The sequence below is a fragment of the Nilaparvata lugens genome, chromosome 3 (assembly GCF_014356525.2).
Source record: "Nilaparvata lugens isolate BPH chromosome 3, ASM1435652v1, whole genome shotgun sequence".
NCBI lineage: Eukaryota > Metazoa > Arthropoda > Insecta > Hemiptera > Delphacidae > Nilaparvata > Nilaparvata lugens.
The window spans coordinates 33,393,594-33,415,356 of NC_052506.1; the positions used below are offsets into that span (position 1 = coordinate 33,393,594).

General features: G+C 36.6%; 1 protein-coding gene across 3 annotated transcripts in view; it reads right to left on the reverse strand.

The window, feature by feature from the left end:
• LOC111052626 (heterogeneous nuclear ribonucleoprotein L) overlaps positions 1 to 21,763 on the reverse strand; it is a 366,361-nt gene that overhangs the window by 174,199 nt on the left and 170,399 nt on the right. For all 3 annotated transcript variants that reach the window (XM_039423566.1, XM_039423567.1, XM_039423568.1), the window contains exon 5: positions 3,738 to 3,834. In XM_039423566.1, coding sequence (XP_039279500.1) covers positions 3,738 to 3,834 — 97 coding nt within the window. The remainder of the gene's footprint in view (positions 1 to 3,737; positions 3,835 to 21,763) is intronic.

Sequence of the window (21,763 nt, forward strand, 5' to 3'; positions counted from 1 at the left end):
ACTCATTCAGAATTACACAACTTACAGAAAAGTACCACAGGCTTACGCCCAAAACGGTTCCAATTCTAATTTGTACAATAATCTAAATGTAGCTAGGTTATGTGTCACTTCAACATATTCTTCAATTACACACTCAATACTGAATTAACAATTCAAAACACACAAAAACCATTTTTAAATTGATGAAATAAGATGGATGAAAGAAAAAGAAGATTGGTAATCGACAAGACCATGAAGAATGAAAAAAGAGAATGGATTGAGCATCAGAAGAAGTGGAAGACTATATGAATAAGGACATCAATTGATCTGGAATATGGGAGATGTAAAAGCGATGGAAAATGAATAAGTATAATACAAGGAAGAATAGAAAACCAACAAGAAGAGGATAATGGTTGAGAAGAAGGATCAAGTTACGAGAGAGAAGACTTAAAGTTGGTGAAAATTGGAAAGAAGAATATAAAAAATAAGGTTTAGTGGTATAAGAAGGGAAAACTAAAGACGATTGAGAAAAACATGGATTGGAATAGGACATGGGAATTGAGACGGAATAGGTCGGTGAAGGGTAGGTAATGGAGAAGAAAGAAAGATGAAGAGTATTATGAAGAATATAAGATGGAAACAAATGAGAAGAATTTGTATATATAAGAGGAAAGAAAACAATGGAAAGAAACTAGATGGAAAATGAGAATAAGACAGGAAAATAGAGATACAGGGAACTATAAGAGGAAGAGAGAGTTGAAGGAGGAATAGTAGTAATTGAACGAGGAAGAAAAACATGTAAATAAAATAATTAATAATGGAAAAAGAGAAAATGAGTGAAGGAAAATAAGATATGAGAAAAACAGAAATACAGAGTTGTGAATGAAGATAAAATAGGAAGAAGAGTTATAGTTAGGGAGAGAGCTGAAGCAGGAAGAATTGGAGAAGTGGCAGGACGAATAGTAGAAATGGGAGACGGAAGTGAAGGGAAAGCAGGTTGATTACAGCATTCTACTCCAACTCTGCATCTGCACTGTCGACTGCCGACTCCTCTTATTACAGCTGGACCATCCCTACTGCAGCTACAGCCCTCAATTTCGCACATTTCCAACAAGAGTTTCACTTCAAATAACAAAGGAATGGCTGATTGTAATCAAACTACCATTGACCACAATCCACGCTTGTAAGTGAAACTAAACAGGGGATATGGTCGAATAAATTGAATATTCGTAATACTGATTTTTTCAGTAAGTAGAATGACATTACACACAGTCTAGCAATCATTATTATGAGTGACAAATGATGCAAGGAGCAGGCGCGTTATCTTTTCTCTATGGAGCAATTTAACGAAAGCTTTTCTCTATGTTATAACCAGGTTTGTGGGAGGAGAATAACCCAAGATAATATTGAGGCTCGATTGTTCTCAACAAATAGGAGTTTTACTTGATATCACCGAGTTGTGACCAATTGATTTGAATCACATAAACCAGTATATTCTACAGCTCCAGCCGTTTTTTGCATCCCAACTGCCATTTATTTCGGTTATTTCAGCTCCTCTCTACAATATTTCTACCAATCATATCAGTATTCACCTGTTTTATCCAGATGGGGCGGTCCACCTCTCATCCTAATCAACTAGTATCCTCTTGGGCCACCTCTCAGCTCTCATCCTCTGTGTATGTCACAGAATCACAACTATTACATTTTATTAAACAGCTGTTTTCAAGCAGTGCAACAATGTAGTTTTTGAGTAGGAGAGTATGAAAGATATCAAAAGTCAACGAATCACATATTAGGGGACAATTCAGATAGCTGACATGAGTACAAAATATTTTATACTGATATGATATGATATGATATTATACTGATATATCTGATATGATAAAATATGTAAAAGAAACATTCAAGGAAGCAACAAGTTACAGGGAGGAAACAGGTTAGGAGCAAAAATTGCCCAGCATTTTCAATTTCTACTCAATATTGTTTTTCTTTATGATCGCAAACATAAATTTAAAAGTCAACCAAGAACTGCAGATCCAGCAAGATCTTTGTACCGCAGGTCAACAATAAATTTTTTGGTGGTGAAAAATCATGAGAAATAAAATACTGAGAATCAACTTTCAGACTTTAGCTTCCCGGGGAGCTGAAGCTGAGCTGCTAGCTGCAGACCGACCGAGTCAGAGTCGAGCTTTAAATGAATTCAGCTCGGCAGAGCGAATAGGCAAACAACTACACACAGTGGCGGCAGCAATAGCAAACCAAATACAATTTCCATTCCGATTCTGTACTCTTGCTTCTCTACTACTGCACCCCCCACTCCGCCATACTGGTGGGGGCAACCTCTACACCATCAGACAAACCCCCAAAAAGTGGGGGGACAACCCCAGACCCCCAAGCAATCCGCTTCGGCGAACAACAAACATGAGACGGTCGTCTGAACCCTTCCACCACCACATGGACGGTGGAGAGGGGGGAACAACCCCCTCACAAAAGATAACAGAAGCTATATTGGAGTAGGAGCTACTGGCCAGATAAGCACTCCCTTTCCAACTTGCAACTGCAATACAACTAGCAACTACCACACATTTCGGCCGGCAACTCGTGTTTCGAACAAGACATAGTCAACAATACAACAGAAAAAGTAATATTCCAATGTTTGAATTCTATGAAGTTGAATGAATGTGATACCATAACTAATTATGTGGAAACATAGGCTAAATTTGTTCATGGTAGTATACTAAGTTACCTATCAAATAGTATTATTCCGAAAGCATTGATGTACTGTAATTATCCTTAATAAAAAGGATAAATATATTGGTAATACATGGTGATACCATGGTTGGTGGAAATTATGTAAACTGCTTATTATTTTTCTTACTGTGATAATTTAACAGGTTTCAGAATTTGTCTGCCATATTTTATTTTTTTATTTATTTATTCATTTATTGTATAAAATACTATAATCATAATACAATTATGACATTGGATGAAAAACTGAGCTGAGCCTGTAATATTTCTCTCCAAAAATTTTGATAAAATGTTAATGTTGTCCAAAAGATAAGGTTATGTAATCACACACTGCTTCGTCACTTGATTTTCGGTCCAAGAATGATGATTTAAAATTTTGAATTTTGAAGGTTGATTTTATACTCTAAATAAATTACAGAATGTATCACAATAAATTGAAAACTTTAGAAATATTGCACTTATTTAAAAAAATTGAATACAAAATCAAAAACCTACTCACTATTTGTTATTCACAGCTGGAATATTGGATCTACCATTTTGAATCCAACATAAATTTCTATGAATAAATAGAAATATAGGCTATGGATTGTTATAATGATGACTAGGATGTAAGAAGAACTGAGAAATTTCAAGAAACTATGTGAAATATGTTATTAAGTCGATTATTATTTTCAAGAAGAATTTCGGCACTCATTCAATTCCAATGTTCAATCTTATGGTATGATATACTTGTTTTGAGACTATTATTGTTGTCCAGTTTAAAGAAAAATCTTTCACTTTATTGGAAACTGCTATCACAAAAAAAAACTCGGCAAACTCCATTTTTGGAATTCTTCTATCAATTATTGTCATTAACTCAGCTCTTCATTTATATATTATTATATCAATCATTAATTTCTAGTTGAGGATAATTATAAAAGTATAAAATTATTAGCTTAGATTACAGTGAAATACAAAATCACAAGCATATGAATATAAAGAGAAATAGGCCAATTGATGTGAGTTCTTACCTTAGCGTATTCAATTTTCAGCGTGCAACAACCGGAATAGATGTCAGCGCCATGGAGGTTTTCTTTGGCTCGTTTTGCTGTTTCGACACTGTCAAATGTGAATCAATCAGTTAAGGAAAAACTTTTACATAGCATCACAATACATACAAAAAAAAAATCAATTTACAGATGTATTACTTCATTAGACGTATTTGCTACTATTCAATCATAAAGTCTCATCTCACATGGATTCTTACCCCTATCAATCAATAATCAAGAAACTTAATGATTCACCTACTGAATCAAACCATAACCTTTTCAGCTACTATAAGGCAGAAAAATAACAAACACGGGAAAATATCAACCAATTTCCACCAGAAAATAAATTCAGCCATCACCAAATTGCACGGTTGGTTGATCTATAAAGTTCATAATTTTCCAGTCTACTGAGACGTGATATTATATTTCGTATCACAAATAAACACGAAAATCGTCGTATCCTTATTGCTTGCGCCTATATCTATAAATAATATTCAACAGATACATTCATATATTTTTCTTGCATTAAAAACGATATATGACTGTAATAGTGCGAATCTGTGTTTTACGGGAGCATATGAGGGCACATTATATGACAGAAATATACAACTACAAAAAGTTTTCATCCATCCAGGAAACTGTGGTTGTGGAAAGCAGCCTTCTGTATCAGAGGAAAAGGGAAGTCGGGAATTGGGAAGAAAATGGAGAGGAAAAATAAGAAAAAGAAGGAAAGCGGAAAATCCAATTTCACAAGGCAGAGTGAAAGAGTGAGAGAGTGAGTCGATCTCTGAGACACCAGCCATAAATAGACGCCTATCAACAGTGTTATTGCTCATCTCGCAATAACGACACATTTATGGCAATACGGCGAGCTTTATTCGAAACCTCGGATAACCCCCACCAAAAACCACCCTGCTCTGCCGAGAGAGAGAGAGAGTGTGTGTACGTGTGAACCATTCAGGTTCAACTGTACAGATCTTTTCCAGTGTAGGCTACCTGTACGAGAGCTACACGCTAGAGTGAACAGTAAGAAAGATGGATGATTGTTGAGAAAGTATGAGCTATCAATAGGTTTGAATATGAGCTAGATCAGATGACCTGATTGCATTGCTAGTAGTTTTAAAAACATAAAAAAACGTAATTCAAATCGAAATAATCCAAACCAATCGTTTTAGACTCATTTTATACTAATTGTTCTAGTTTTTTTAGAGGAAAGAGGAAAAAATTACTATATTTTTCACCTGTGTTGAACATTTTAAATGTTACTGCATAGGAAGATAATGTTGTTACAAAAATCAAACAAATTTGATAAGATTTTGATCTGGTGCAGGTTTTCTACGATTTGACTCCATTCATGCACTCATTTTCTGAATCAATGACTTTGGTCACTTTTAGGACAGAAGCGGCAGATATCACGCTCCGGTCTCATGCTTCCTGTCCTCAACCCTCATGAACATCTTTGGTGAACCGTGCAAGAGGATGTGTGACATTGGAATAGAGAATAAGAGTGTAGGTGGGAGGAAAAGTGTAAGATAGAGAAGGAGAGAATTGTAGAATGCAAGAGCAACGAGGAGAATGATAGAGAGAGGCTGCCAGCAATCATCTCTCGACTCACGTTTCAGTTCATTTTTGCCAGCACACCCTCCGGTGATTTCACGAGTGTACAATGTTATCATTAGCCTACATTTTTGCAGCATGACAGCCAATACAGTGTTGGATTGGAATTGTGATATGAATTTCAGAATAATGGTTGTGTCCAGATAGATGGGATATTTTTGTTGGGCAAGTGAACAAAGTTATGAAGGAGGAATTGATGGATCAAAATGTTTTCGACTCATCAGAAATTTTACATTCAATACGATAATAAATTATTTGTTAATTGAAATGAGTTCGGAATTCGCTGTAGTATAATTTGTACTAGTAACTAAGTGAAAGGTACACAAACTTTATAAGAAGACGTCATTGGTTGATCATTTGAGATCACTGGTGATTGGTTGTTGAAGATTAGTGTGATTAGTACATCATAGTACATCACAGTACATCATAGAGATGTGAGCCTTTCTCTTTTGAATTTTTTATAGACATATTGATGGATTAAATCAATAACATGATTGCATATTGATAAACTTGACAATTTCAAGTTGACAATGTCATATTGAGAGAACAATTTAATTATCTGAACAGCACCTACACACGATTTTTATGAAGGTGATAAAGATTATGATGATGATTATGAAGACTAATATGAAATGATGACGAATCTACGATTGATGAAGAAAACAACCAAGTTCAGTAAAAAATTAGATGATATAACTACAAAGTCTAAATAAGGCCCCAAGATGTTATCAACTTAAACAAGAACAAGTTTGTGAAATACTTTGGTCTCATGTAATCTGTCAATTTGCTCGCAAACAATTTACGTTTTTCAGCTTATCTTGGTTCATTACCGGCAAAAGTGGGCTTAGGGAAAATGAGATGTAGTCTGTGAGATCGAGAGAGTGAGAGAGCAAGACATTACTCAAAGCGCTTTACTTACTTGAGGCTGGTTTGGGTAGCCTAGTAGGCGAGTTAGTGAAAAGAAAATACACGATATCAGGGTGCTTTCACAGCAGCCCTAAGCATGTGGAGGAGTATCTTAACAAGAAGGTTGTAGAGCAAGAGGGGTAAGTGAGATGGATGTTGAGAAGAAATAGCCCGCAGCTCCAAGATAGCTGAGCCAAGTTCACTTTATCACAATGGTTTGAGGTAGCTGCTGCTGCTGCTATTAGACTGGCTCTCTCGTCAGCTGAGCTCACCTAGGCATAAATCAGTCTCTGCGGTCATCCAACAACATGGCCAACACTGAAGCATTATGTTGTTGCCAAGGGTCTACTTCTCTGCTCACCTATACCTATATTATGTACAATATAGCGAACAATGAAACAATATGTTGTAGCAGAGGGTCTAACTCTTTGCTCACAATCATATACGTATACATGTGGAAATAAATATAGATGTATAACTACACTACTGACATCTGTTGGCGAGAAACGTCTAGTGTGCATTAGGGAGATGGGTTGGTTCACAGGTAGGCCGCAACGCCCCCCCCCCCCCCCCAGCGAGATCAGTACATGCTGACAGCGCTAAAAACCAACACACTCTGTACACCGCCTTATAGATGTTTGGCCTCGAGCGTATAAATATTCAGTCCAATATCAATATACAGCGGATCCTGTATCTTTCTAAGGATATTAGGTGTTCTTATCAAAATATCAATTGCACACAAACCTCACGAATAAAAACATGTTATCGAAGCAGGCAAAAATCAATGTACGAAGATCAGTGGATTCTCTCAGATTTCTGAGCTTCTGCTACGAGAATTTGTTGGGAATGAAAAGCTTCAGAATGAAATCGGAATGCAGTGAACAGGCACAGATAATCACAGTAAATGTCTCAACAGCACAAGCATAAATAACGAATGGAGCCATTGTTGTTGCATCATTGTGAAGGAGGAACAAAGATGGGGTCTGCGCGACGATAAAACACAAAACTTGCAGATGAGAAATAAAAGCAGAATACGGCCAAGTTTGCACTTTGGAAACTCGAGATTTGAACATTAATTTGAAGAGGAGCAAGGCGGGGCGGGAGCGAGGCAAGAAATATGGCTCAACACTTGGAATTACTCCGAGTAGGCTGAAGTATCCAGTATCTTGAATCAAGTCATTTACGTAGAATGTGTAAATTAGTGACTGCTGGAGAAGTTAAGTTATAACTGCATCCGAAGACGAATCAAATTACACATGTAGTATTTCGGGTCGTGAACGTATTTATGAAAGATTCTTAAGGAAGCATAGGGGAGTAAGGATTATTTCACTCCAGAAAACAATCAATAGCAACCAATCCGTAGGTTGCTTGTTGCTACTAGTGCTTGGTTGCTTGGGAAGAAGTCGATATCAGCTGAGTTCGTTAAGGAAAGATGCATGACTAGAACGGAATCAATGTAACTAATGGAATTAATTAAGATTGCATTGAATTATCATGCATAGTTCGTAAACTGCTTATTGGAACAGGCATTTTCTAAATTCTAAGATATTCTGATTTCAGCTTGAACAGTTAAAACTTGAAATACTGTTCTCCCCATTAAGGACTGAGGAGAAGGATTTAAACGTACAGTGTATGTCTTATACAAAAATTGTTCCATCTTACAGAAAAGTTTCAGGCGAAGCTTAGTTTTTCTTTTAAAAACTTTTTTCACATTACGGTCACAGTCTTCAACGGCGACATTTTTCTCAACGAATGACGACAAGAAAAGTTTACGACGTCGGATGAATGAGAAGAGGAAAAAATGAAATAATATTACTTAAGAGACTAGTCACCAGAGAAGCAAACTGTGCAAAAGAACATTTTCTCTCCAAATTTTTTGTACCGGAATGGATTGAGAGGCTTTTCGATGGGGATGATAAAATCAAAGCTCATTAAAAAGTTTTTAAATCTCATAATTTATGCCATTTTCACCAGTCACCATCACCAATGTCACTTATAATAACCACAACTTATATTTCTACTTGGATGGTTCTGAAAGGTCTAAAATTATTCTTCAAACTAAATGGTGAAATTTCAATTTCCAGTGATTACTTTCCTTAGAAAACACTAAAGTGAAATATTTCCAATAATTTACAACAGTTGAATCCTTCAAACATTATATTCCATTGTAAGTTAAGATCATGGATTATTTCAAGATAAGGATTGTAAGATAACCATTGTAAGATGAGGATTAATTCCAAATATTTTACAATCTAGTAAAATCAAAATTCTAACGAACATGACTTCAGAACTTTGGTCACTCTTTTATTCTTTAGGAACTATCAAACAAATTGCATTCCACCAATTTGACAAAGGACTTCTGCAATGAACGAAAAAGAGGAATGAGTTTGAAAGGAATAGAGTTTAAAAAATATTTATTAAATGATGAAATATTTTACACATATTACGAACTCCTAAAGCAAAATACTCCATTTTTGACAGATCTTTGTGAAGCCTACGATAAAATTCTTTCTTATTATACGTTTCAAATAATTATTGGAAAACCACAAACACATTCCCCCTATATACTCCAAAAATATTATCTACTTCCATGTCATTCCTTCTGAATACCTTTTAGGTACTGCAAAATACATTCTGTACATTTGAACCACCAAAACATTCATTTTGTTCGGTGAAAAATTCCAATGGAACAAACAAACGCTTCTAATACCATAAAACATCTGTTGCAATGAAATATTCCAAAACTTTTCCCTCATTCCATAATTCCACTACCTGATCGGGCTTGCTTTGTGTCAATCAAAGCTTTTTGTCATCCACAGTAAATAGCATCCTTTTTACAGAGTGAGTCAGGATAGGAAAGAAATTCTTTGATATGCATTATACGTTTGAAGTGAACATATAGGGAAAACCTTGCGTTTGTTCTGAATATCAATGGATGAAAGAAAAGTTAGAAGAGAGGAAAGACAATTGAAAGTCCATGTAAAAGTGAGGAGTGATAGACGATAAACGTAGATGCCGAGAAATATACAGAATGAGAGAGAGAGAGAGAGTGAGAGAGAGAGAGATTGATTGATTATAAGCCTTTATTGAGAGAGAGAGAGCCCTTGAGATAGAGAGAGAGAGAGAGAGAGAAGAGAGAGAGAGAGAGAGGTGAAAAAAATGTAGAAGAATGTGAAGAAGTCATGAACCGACGGAAAAATTTAAACTTATTAATGATGACCATTCATGAAAAGTTCATTGATCTTCTTCCCATTGATAATTAACCGGGAAAGAAAGAAAAAGTAATAAGTACAAAAGTATAATGTTTCGTCGAAGTCGTAAAGTTTTAAGGGTATATGTCCGTTGAAAATGTTTGTCCTTTTTTCTGAGACACTCTGTATCTATCAAAAGGTCCCAAACATGTATGCAAAGGCCACATGGGACGTATATGTGGGGAAATTGATGTTTTAGAGGCAAAGTGGATTGGGAGGGGAGTGAGAGGTATCTACACGCATCTCTGGGGAAAATTGTGAATGAATGAGATCGAATGAGAGTAGAGGAGAGGGTGGAAGAGATGATGAATGGACCGGTGTGAGAAAAAAGGCCAAGCAGAGCAGAAAAGGAAAGTTTGCCAATAAAAACAACGTAAAACACTCAGCGCGAGCGAGTGAACGATTTCCACGGACGAGTTTCAACTCAACTCTCGTTCGACTACAAGAGTGCTAACGCCTAACGACAAACAATATTTTACTACAACCTATGAAGAGAGAAAAGATGAAAAGGGGTAGGAAGAGAGAAAGGAGAAGGAGAAGCAGAAATAGAACATCAACAATAACGGAGAGGACACACAGAAAGATGAGGAACAGTTGAAAGAAATAGAGGAAGCTGAAAAAGTGATGAATAGAGAATGAGAGGAAGCAAAGTATTGAGAATGATTTGAAAAGGAGCAAGTGGGGAGAAACGGGAAGAAGAAAAAAAATAGGAAATGAGTTGTTGGTGAAAGTGAAGGAGGAAGAGTGGGAGGGAGACTTGGAGAGCAAGATACAAAGAGAGCAAACGAAGCAGAGAAGGAGGAGGAGGAGCAGGAACTGCAGTTAAAAGAAAAGTGGAATATGTGAAAAAAACAAGAGACACAAAGATAAAAAATGCAATTCTAATATAAGAGAAATCTGGTAGATGGAAAAGGGAAATACAGAGATAAAGGGGATGATGAAGAACGCTAATAATCAGTGTGATGTATTGGGGAGAATGTTGTGTTAGAATATAAGAAACAAAAGAAAGGCACTAAAAAGATAATCGAAAAGAAAATAATGTAGATATATAGAATAGATATATATATATACCTATGAAAGCGAGATGAAAAAGGAGACGGAGGGATTGAGAAATAGACCAGGATGAAGAAGATGTAAAGGAAAATTGAGGAGAAACAGAAAACAAGAAGAATAAAGGGAAAAGAAAAAGGAGAGAAAGAAGAAGAGGGAGGACTCTCGCAGCACACGTCACAAGTTGTAACGACAACAATATTTCATAACCGCCACCGAAAATAACACGGCCTACACGACAAACAATAACTTTAGTTTGTCATGAGGATGAGGGGGAGGGGAAGCGGTTCTTTCCAATAAACGCCCACAAATCTGTCGAAATATGAATGAATCAACAGAGGGACCATCGATACGCAAATAAAATCTCCAATGCCATTGGAGTGTCAAGGCCTGGGAAAGTAGCTGCATCCATCATTGTTATCGTACAAGTTATGAGAACCGATGATTGGTTTGGGAGAAGGGGTTTCGTTTAATAAAAAAACATAGCAATACTGTATTTCCATACTAAGTGAGTGGGAGGGATTTCTATTGAGAATAACTAGACTCAACCCACATCACAAAGCACCACCACGTTCAAATTTGCCGCCACCGCCTCAATCAAAGCAATATTATTTATTCAAATAATATTTGTTCATTTGAAATGTATTAGAAGTATTATTAATTTTTATTGGTAAGAAGTATTGGCTTATTCATTACGCAAGTAATGAAGTATACGCAAAAAACTGCGTAACAGCAAGTGGGGAGCAAGCCCAAGGGTTCTCTTGACATCTGGAAAAGCACTCAGTTTCTCAGTTGGAGAATATGCATGCCCGGTGTGGTGTCGATCCACACACTCCAAAAAGATAGACGTGGCACTTAACGAAACCTGCCGTATCATGACTGGATGCATGAAGCCGACTGCCATCACCCAACTCTACAAAGCAGCAGGAGTAGTCGCCCTAACATCCGGAGAGCCACCCATGAGTATCTGGAAAGATTTAAGCAGACTTTCGACGATAGACACATGTTATATGGGACCGAAGAACCGCCCAGCTTTCGACTAAAGTCTAGACGTAGTTTCTTGAAGTGTACTAAACCAGAACCACCAGAATGGTACCCTCCAGACGAAAATGTGGCAACAGGTTTGGATCTGAACTGGTTAACATGGAGAACCCTTAATCGTATAAGAACTGGCATGGCTCCGGTGAAGGAAAACCTGGTTAAATGGGGATACAAGCAACCGGAGGAGATTTTTTGCGACTGCGGAGATACACAGACTATGCGACACCTTTTACAATGCCCCCTACTGCCAACCCACTGCACATTGACGACCTCTGGGAGGGAAATGATTTAGCTGCCGACCTTGCCCGGTATTGGGCTGGAAAAATTTGAAGTCCGGACACGAAAAAGTAAAAGTAAGTAAGGCTTATTCATTTTAAAAGGAAATATTTCACATTTTTGACTGAATATAAAGGTGCGTACAGACTTTCGCTCTGCTCCGCAACCGAACGTCACTCCAGCAGAGCGATTGATGATCGACCGGGGAGCAACAGTGGTTCGACCGGGGAACGCGAGAAGATCTAACATCTTCCGTAACGTTCATGATGGGTGCGTGGGCGGGGCGACTGTGGTTCGATGGTGGTACGAGGGCGGTACGAGGGAGGAGCGTGCTCGGTGCGGGTTGGAAGCGCGAATATGTGTACGCAGCTTTACAATCATTTTTGTTTTCAAATATACGAAATTTGTAATGGAACCTGTAAGTAGCATACACGAAGGGCCGTTAACTTTTGTTTGGGCACAAACAAAATTTAATTTGGTGCGTTCAAAATGACTTTCTTAAATTTGCAAGTTTTTAATATATTATTGAAATAGTTTGGAAACCATTAGAAAAACAAAGGCCAATTGAAAGGAACATGAGTTGTGATTTTATGTAGTAAAAGAATAATGCCGGTAGCAATGCAGAGACTAGCAATCTATACTCGTAAATGAGGAGCAGCTTCTGCTTATGAAACAAAACTAACTTCCCGCTCCCATTACAAACCTACACATGCACACACCCGCACACACACTGCGGGAATACAATGTTTGGCTGCCCAGAGGGGTTTGCATATCAAATTGAGCATGCCGCCATCCCGAGGTTAGCAGATATTGTAGTTCCGCAATTGTTATGTGTTATCTGCTACAATGAGAGAGACAGAACGTGTCTAAGAAGAGAATGAAATGAGAGAGCATAAGAGGAAGGGAAAAAAGGAAGAAAATGGGAAGAAGAGAGAAAGGATTGATGCAATGAATAGGGATGCAGCAGGTGATAAGGTGGGATCGAAAAGGAGAGAGAAACCGGGGGAAGACGAAAAACGTAATCTTGTGGAAAAATAGGTTATTAAAGGTAGCCTAAGTCATGAATATGAGATTAACGTACTGTAGTTAAAATAATCGAGTTCATCAAATTGATTTTTCCTACAGTTACCTTGGAAAGTGACGATTCCTGCACTGATTACAGAACGCAAAGATTCACTTTTCCGCTCTAGTGCGGGAAAAAATTTTTCTGCACCCCAGATTTGCAACATGGCAACACAAAATAGTTGGTGGGTTATATGGAGGATTAGTGCACAAAAACAAAAATTAAGTTGGTGACAATGACTGTGGTTAGATTTAGATAAGAATCATTTCAATGGCTACCCTACATTTATGATAAAATCCTAATCTAGAAATCCAAAACAAGAATAATGTTCATCTAAATCATAATTAAATTATCATTATTTACAAATTCTCATCATTTAATAATAAATAATAGTTCTTTTCTATTGATAATTATTATTTCAACTGCAAGAAATGAGAAAGGTAGCAAATATACACTATAAAATTCGAATTTAGAGGTTAAATGATTACCGTTCGATATTCATATAAATAGAAATAATAAAAAACATAACAATACTACAATAAATATTCTCTGTTGTCTATGTTATTTTTATAAATATTTCTCAGTTTACATCTAGCATTTTTCTCGGTAATTTGAGCAAAAGTCTAAATTTCTGAATCGTGTTACAGTAATTTTTAGCTGGATGAAACAAACTTAGGTACGATTCTTCCCGCTAGGTCGCGCGCTTGTCGGTTCAGCCATCTTGTTGTGTTCAGCCATTTTGCAGCTCGGTTCAGCCAACAAGCTGTTAGCGTTTATTTTGAATGTGAATTTTTTGTTTTATCTGTATTTTTTCTGATTCTTGAATGAATAAAAATGAGAACTTTGGCTGAAAATTTTCAACTTCAATTGGTTTATTAATTTTTAAATGAATGAAGGTTGTTTTAATAACAGCATCACACACACAAACATTTGATGGATTTCAGCCATCATTTTACCCATAATCATTTAATCAACCACTTCTCATATTCAATGGTAACTGTAGGAAAAGTTTAATGTGAAATACGTGAGCAAAGTTCGTTTGCTGCACTCAAGAAGCCATTCCGTAAACGTTTCTTTCGGTGCAGCAAACTGTCACTTTGCACACTAGTTGCACAAATAACTATTTCAATTCAGTATTATTTATGCAATCGTGGAAATATAATTACTTATACCAAAATGGAAAGCTCAAAAATAGGAGGTGAAACTAGGAGGTTTTCGGTATAAACCCATAAATGGAAATTATGGAGCTGAATAGAAAGCTTTGATAAGATATCATTCAAAATTCATAAAATAATATGATCTCATTCAATTTTTCATTGTAATTCAACAGAAGGCCTAGGGTGAGTGATTTTCGAACAATCACTTTCAATAGAAACACAGACTATTTGAAGAAGATATCGGTGAAAAAATTTCTGCAGCATTGACAGTGAACACGAAATGTAAACAAATTCTGACGATTTGGAAAAAATTGAAACATTTCACTCCCTTTGAGCGAATTAAAATGACAGTCGAAAAGCACTCATGCAAGTCTCACAAGTTTAAACGAGCTACAGTGCATTCCATTACATTCGTTAGCAGACACACCGTAAACTTTCTGTGCGCAAACAATAGGCTGCAACAGCACTCCACTTCACTATGCTTTAAACGAGTTTCCACGCTCATCTAAAATCTAAGAAACAAAATAATGTGTTCTAAATATATAGGTGAACTTATGTTTTTGATTGATAGAGTACAGTGCTACTAGATTTGAATGAAACTGGGAAAATCCAAAAAGAAGGAAACACCAGAACGATTTTAGGAAAGAAAGAGATTATTAAACGGAGTGAGAGAATGAGGAAAAATGGTAGGAGAAAGAGAAAGAGGAGTAATGAGAGCGTGATGTGGCATCGTACAACAGGGAAAACGAAGAGAAAATTGTCATTGAATTTCCACATGAAACAAGCATTAACATGTTGGTGCACGCTCTTCCTTTGAATGCTGGCTCACATTTGAATGAATCACTTGTTGAGCCACATGCATGAAGGGCTTTTACAAATACATCAATTTTAAGAGGCATTGACTAAAAAATTCAAAATACATTCATAACCAAGGTACTAGTCTGAAAGATTGTAAAGGAAAAAGTTTGGAACACAATTTTTAAGCCCGCAGCTCTTTTAAGGATAGTAAGGGGGTAAACATATCAAAATTCCTCACTCCTACCCTCTGTGCTAAAGGGGTGGGGGTGGTTTGGAAGTACCATATTTGTACATGAGCTATTTGTGCTTTATGAGCTCATAGAGAATCATATTCTCTTCAGTTTTCATAACTTCGATTATATTATATGGTCTTCAAAGCTATGTCACGCTAAATTCCATTCAAGTATTCGAATATTTCAATAAAGTTGACCTAGATAACACTTTTCTCGATTACGTTCCACTGACGAAACTGTCAAATTGAATAGTGCAAACACTATTTCATTAGTGCCAAGAAGCTAGGGCAATAGGGCCCTCGGTCGGAAGGCAGCTTGTAGTCACAATTTCCGTCCATTAGTCTCCTAGAAAGCTCCCTCCAACCAACATTTACAAATTCCAATTTCTTACCTCACTTTATCACTTGTCTCCTCTTCTCTTTCTTCCTTCTCTGAGTCTTTTCTCTTTTTATCTCCCTCGTCCTAATTCTTTCTCTGATTCCATCACTATTCAACATTCACAGCAACTCAAAACCCACTCATTGTTCCATCTTCTTTTCATAATTTCTCCTGTTCACACCTATTTTCCATCTTCTTGAACTTTTCTCCCTCTCATTCACTTTTTGAAATCCAATCCTCTTCAATCGTGTTGCCTTTTCTCTTGCTTCCTTGATCTCTTTCAATATCACTTATCCTTGTCTGCTACATTCATCGTACAGCAAGAAATAGAACAATTCTCCTCTTCGTCCAACAATTTGTTGACTATTCTACCATCTTATTCCAATTCCTTCTTCGACTACCTAATAATGCATTCTTCCGTCTTCTACTTCTTCTGTTTCATTCTTATCTTGGTTCTCATCCTTCACTCTTCCTAAAATTCTTCTTTACAATTTCTTCTTTGGGCTCGCCCTTTTCTCTCAACTTGTCACCTTGAAATTGTTCTTGTTAGCAATCGATTTAGAGAGTGAAGACCTCATTTAATTAAATTTGCACAGTTGATCCTACGTGAGTTGAACGCTTTCTAACGGTAAACGAATAAGGGCTTCAGCTAGGGTTTATGGACCTAATGCTTTTTCACTCTAAAGATTCCGTTACATGATGCAAGATTGGTGATTATGTTTTCAATTTCTGAAGATTCAGATAATTAAATTGATTTTAAAGTCTTATAAAAATTTATCTGGGGAACAATTGAGATGATAGCTCATTTTGAACGATTGACATTGATGTTGAGAAATGAACATTTTTCTGGTAGTTGATAATTTCATCTAATTACTGAAAATACGAGTTTGGTAGCAATTTTAATATTGCTTCTCAAGCAGCTTGGAAACAATGTTGGATCGATTAAGATTCATTGAATTTCAATATTTTTAGAGCACTTTTTGCTATTAACAAGAACGACTAGCAGTAAGTTTTCTTCCAATAAATGAATTATTCACTCACTGTTACAACGGTATATTTTGACATGTCCGCCATTTTCCTCGTTGCCGAAAGATCTCGTTGTCACAATGAGTGAATAATTCACTTGTTGGGAAAAATTTGACTGCTAGTCGTTCTTTTTAATAGCAAAAAGTGATTCAATGATAATCAGTTCGTGATGGGAAACAACATTGAAGAATTTTTAGAGCCTTATTGAGACATCATTTAATATTCCATTGTTTTTCCCAGAACCATTTCTTCATAGAGCTTATGTTGGTTTTAATTTTGTATACCTACAGTAAAACTGTACACGAACACGTATTGGTAAAATGTGTGTTATCAAACTTCATCCATGGATATTGATACTGATATTTCTAGAAATATATTTTTGAAATATTGGTAGAACGGGGAATGATATCAGCATTCCGCTTAAACCTTCCAGAACAGCAACAACTTCAGTTATCCTCACTAAGATTTCACACATGGCAACTCTTTGACGATGAAATGTATATGTCAGCATCTCGTCTCACGAGATCTTGAAACCCGATGTCATATAAGACGCCAGCAAAACGGAACGGAACGTCTTCTGACAGTGAGCAAGTTCTCATTTCCCTAAAACTCCTGTCAACTTGGGTCATTACTCATCCGAACTCCTTGCCTCATAAATCCCGTTCACAGGTTACGACAAATAATACATATGTCGAGCCGAACTAACGATTTTTCTGTCAGGGACGTTGCTTTTCTTTAGCAACCTTGGTATTATACATATGTATAAAATAAGTATGAAGATATATTTGAGATGAACAAAATGAATCCGATAAAAATATATACAATTCTCCACATATCGTGAGATTGTACTGCCTGCTTGTTGAAAAAGCTAGGATTGGATTAACAAGAAGATATATTTGGGATGTATGGAGATATCTTCTTCTATAAATAGCAATGTATAAAACTTACAACATTAAATAGATGAGTTGCAGCAAGCAGTGGTAGAGATCTCAGTGACTGCTCTTTAGGAAAAGCTGGTATATTATACTTTACTTCACATCACGGTATTCAAATAGGAGAAACTGAATGCTTGTATCAAATAGAATTTGAGTCACTTTACATTGAGAGACCACAATGGCATCATGAGTATGAATGTGGATTTATAGAAAGAGCTTTTCAAAACTTGAGTCTGACAGAGACAAATGCGAGCATGCCAGCATTCTAGTTGGCATTCATGGTGATCGGAAGAAATACACAGGTAACAACTACCTTAGGTTATTTCATCCTGTTTGGACAAGAAAGTCTTGATACCAAACCTTCAAGTGCATGATTGCAGTAAATTTGGTTATGTCTAATGAAACAATGAAGATACGTATTTCCAACTACTTGTGACGCTGTATAGGCTATTGAACACTGAAATATTCAATACTTGATTGATCAATCAATCAATATCTACTAGCAATATATACAAGGTGTATTGTTGTACAATCACATTTGCATGTTATTAACTGTTAACTAGTATGTTATGGAAAATACTAGGAGAGAGAATAAAACCAACTGGATCGAATATCAAGTTAGTACATTTCTTTCGGCAATTTTGCCAATGCGTTCAACGTTTTTGTCGTCTAATTCCCTGACAACCGCTTTGATTGATTCCCCTGAACAGTGATTCTGTTTTTCCAGAGTTCGAAACCTTAGAAGTTGATTGATTGATTGATGAGGCCGTAAGAGTTTTTGCCCAACTGAGGTGACGTCGTTCTACTTCAAGAGAAGAATACAAAAAATGTTTTTTTTTTCTGTTACAAAACCTTCAAGACTGAACAACTTTTTTATAGAATAAATAAGTTTGGACTGTTGACAATGGATGTTTAAACGTATCTAAATTAGAACGGTTTATGTGTATCGTTTGAAATTTCAACACGGAACTAATATATGTAAAAAGCATGAGCTATTTGCTCAAAGGAGGAGTCACTCTAATCAAAATTTCTCTTTTACCTTATTTATGAATGAATCTAAGATTTATATCAAGCCGCAACCGAGGTTATACATCAACAATCTATTAAACATTTTTACTCCTAAATGGAAAGAACCCTGAATTGAAAAATGAATAACACTTTTACAATTGGAAGGTTAGTATGGAATGTGAATTGCACCAAACAAATTGATGGAGAGAAACAATTAAAGGATATGAAAGCGCACTTCTAACTTTCTAGCCAAATAAAGTTAATATTCATTTTGATGAGTACTATATTTTACACAATAAAACTGTTATTTATCAGCAGTACTGTTAATTTATCAGTTTTTGACAACAGTTTTATACAACTCACATAATAAAATGAGAACACTTTCAAAAATCATACTTTTTGTGCAAACACTTGAGATTGAAAATAGACTATAGGATGTGAATCATGTAGCCCCCTTCACTACCCCATGTAACCCCCTTTCTAGGCCACTGATTTTCCAAAATGTTCACCCAAATTGGCAGACTCAAATCACACCAGACACCAATTTGATTCCGGAACCGATTTTCGAATACTCCCTCTATCTTTCAATTTCCCTCTCACTCTCTCACACACATACACCCTGACACAATCACTCCCTATCAAATCTAACAATTAATCCATCTATCCCTCTCCATCAATTGGACTTTTCTCCAGTTTTCCTGGTCAGCAGCTGGCCAATTTATTTGACAGCGCAAATTGAAACGAGAAACGTGTCGACCGTGTGACAAAGTCATCTGGTGGATGCTGATGCCAGTAGGCTGGTCTGGTACAAGTTGGACGGGCGGACATTGGGCAGCTAATGAATTGCAGTGTTGAAATTTGGCACGGCGCTTGCTACCATTCAAATTGGACGACATCGCCTCAGCCTCAACTCTCGCGTCGCACTAATTGAAGAGTTGCTGTCCGAAAGAGAGACATAGTAAGAGATAGAGAAAGGTTGATACATAGAGAGAGAGAGAGAACAGAGTGAACACTTACAATACAAAGTGAGAATTTAAAAGCGAGGAGAGCTTCTGAGAAGATTTTTCTTCTGCCAAGGTTTAAACCATTTTAAAGAGCAAGATATTTAAAGATAGGCCTAGTGTGATCGAAGGAGAATAAAAAGAAAAATTAATCTTCTGATTTGACTGTTGATTTCTAAATAACATCGTCAAACTGTTTCCATTGAGACTATAAGGTAATAGTGATACAAGGTATGTGGATGCATGAAGAGAAAAAGGTTGAAGAATATGGAGGACGGACAATACAACTGAAGGAGTAAAATAAGAAGGCTATGGAAGAATGATTTCGGATAAGAATGAGAATGAAGAATGGAGCAATCGATGAACAAGAGTATGAAAGAGAAAGAGAAAAATTGAAGAGGAATAAAAGCAGTAGAGTGCAATTCTGTGTACTCGTCTGCCTGGTCTTCCGATTGATATCTCACTGCGGGTGTCCCTGTACAAGTCTCTGATTGGATCAGCAGTCGCTTGATAGGGGGCCTGATTCTATTGCACAACCGTACCCAATCTAAATCGCGAAACTAATTGTTGCAGTATAATACAAATCGGATATTTATTATTACGATAAATTGAATCGAGATTAGCAAAAGGTTGATGGAATGTTATCTTATTATATTTATCGTTCAAAAATTGCATTTATTCATAGTAAAAAACTCCACGAAACACAGAGTAAGCCTATGTAGCCTATACTTGTATTTGTATCTTGAATCTTGAAATCTTGAATCTACCTAAATATTGCTATGTATTATCATTAGTTTGTCAGGCTGCTTTACTATGGGGGCATGCACCCATACGTGGGACATTCTCCTGTAAAACGTGCATTTTGCAAAAGAGTTTAGGAGTGGTTAACGTTTTTGAATGGTGCATCGTTTGCTGACAATAGGTTACGGAATTACTAATGGCACACGCTATCAGGCGTCCATTCTACTCACATGGACATGCTGTTGCACAGCTGTTTCCACTTTCTACAACTATCTCTCTTCCAACTCATACTTCTCCACCTCATTCCATCCTTCTTCCACGTCCTCTTATCATTCTTCTTTATTTTTCTCTTCCTTTCTAAACTCTCCTCTAACAACTCTTCTTTGTTCCAACTTTTTAATTCTTATTTCTCTAATTCATTCCTCATCTTAATCATCAGGAGCCTTATCCACTTATCTCCACGTGCTATTCTTCTTTTTCTATAACTTTATTCCTCCTTTTTCATCTTTCAACTCCTCTTCTCCACATATCACACTTTTATTCCTGCCCCACTTCATCTGAGGTTCCTTCATTCCTGCACTTCCATCTCCTTTCAACCTTGTTTCCGGAACGTTTCTCTTACCTATGACTCAAGTTCCCTAATCCTCATATCTACACTAGTCACGTGTTAACAATTGTACTTTTTTTATTGAAGCAGCGAACAGTGGCTACAAGCTGTTGCCGTTCAGGGATAAATAGGTACAGAGAGAGAAGATGGAGTAAGTAAGGGGTCACATAAAAATGAGAGACAGAGAGAGAGTGCACTCTATGTGTGAACGATAGTGATAAAGGAAGGGAAAAGAGAGTATCATGAGAGGGAGAGATTGAGTGAGAGAGAATAGTGAGAAAAAAATACTCACTGGTCGTTGAAACAAGTGCTGAATAGTCTGCGAACATTCAAGCATTGAGCCTAAATTTCTTTGTGTTAATGTGCCGGTTGCATGCTACCCTTAAATACCCAACGGAGCTACAACTCGCAGCCAGTTGCCCAAATGTTTCAGCCATCGACATTTACAAATAGATTTAGAGTGTCGGCTGTGTGTCCTATTGATTCTCTCTTACTCCAACTGTGCTTGTCTACAGTTTTACACCATGTAGGTTGTGGGATTACTTTCCTAGTGTGGATTGCAATAGCGATGTTTATGCTCTGATATCGGGGCACCGAGCTTTGCTCGTTATTTATTTATTGATAAACAGAACTCAATTCTTTAAAATGATTGGGGAAGGACTAACAGGCACAACCCAAAACTGTTTCTTCCCCGAATTTTGATTTATACACTATAAATATTCCAAAAAGTAGGTTCTGTTCCATACACTTGAATTTAGGTGAAATTCTCAATCCAAATATTTGAAAACATAAAAGTTATAATTTAGAATGTTTACATACCAAATTGAATAACAAAATAACACTCACTAATCACTTAGAACTGTAAAATATTGATTAACTTTGAATATTATGATATTATTTATACCATCTCATGTCAACAA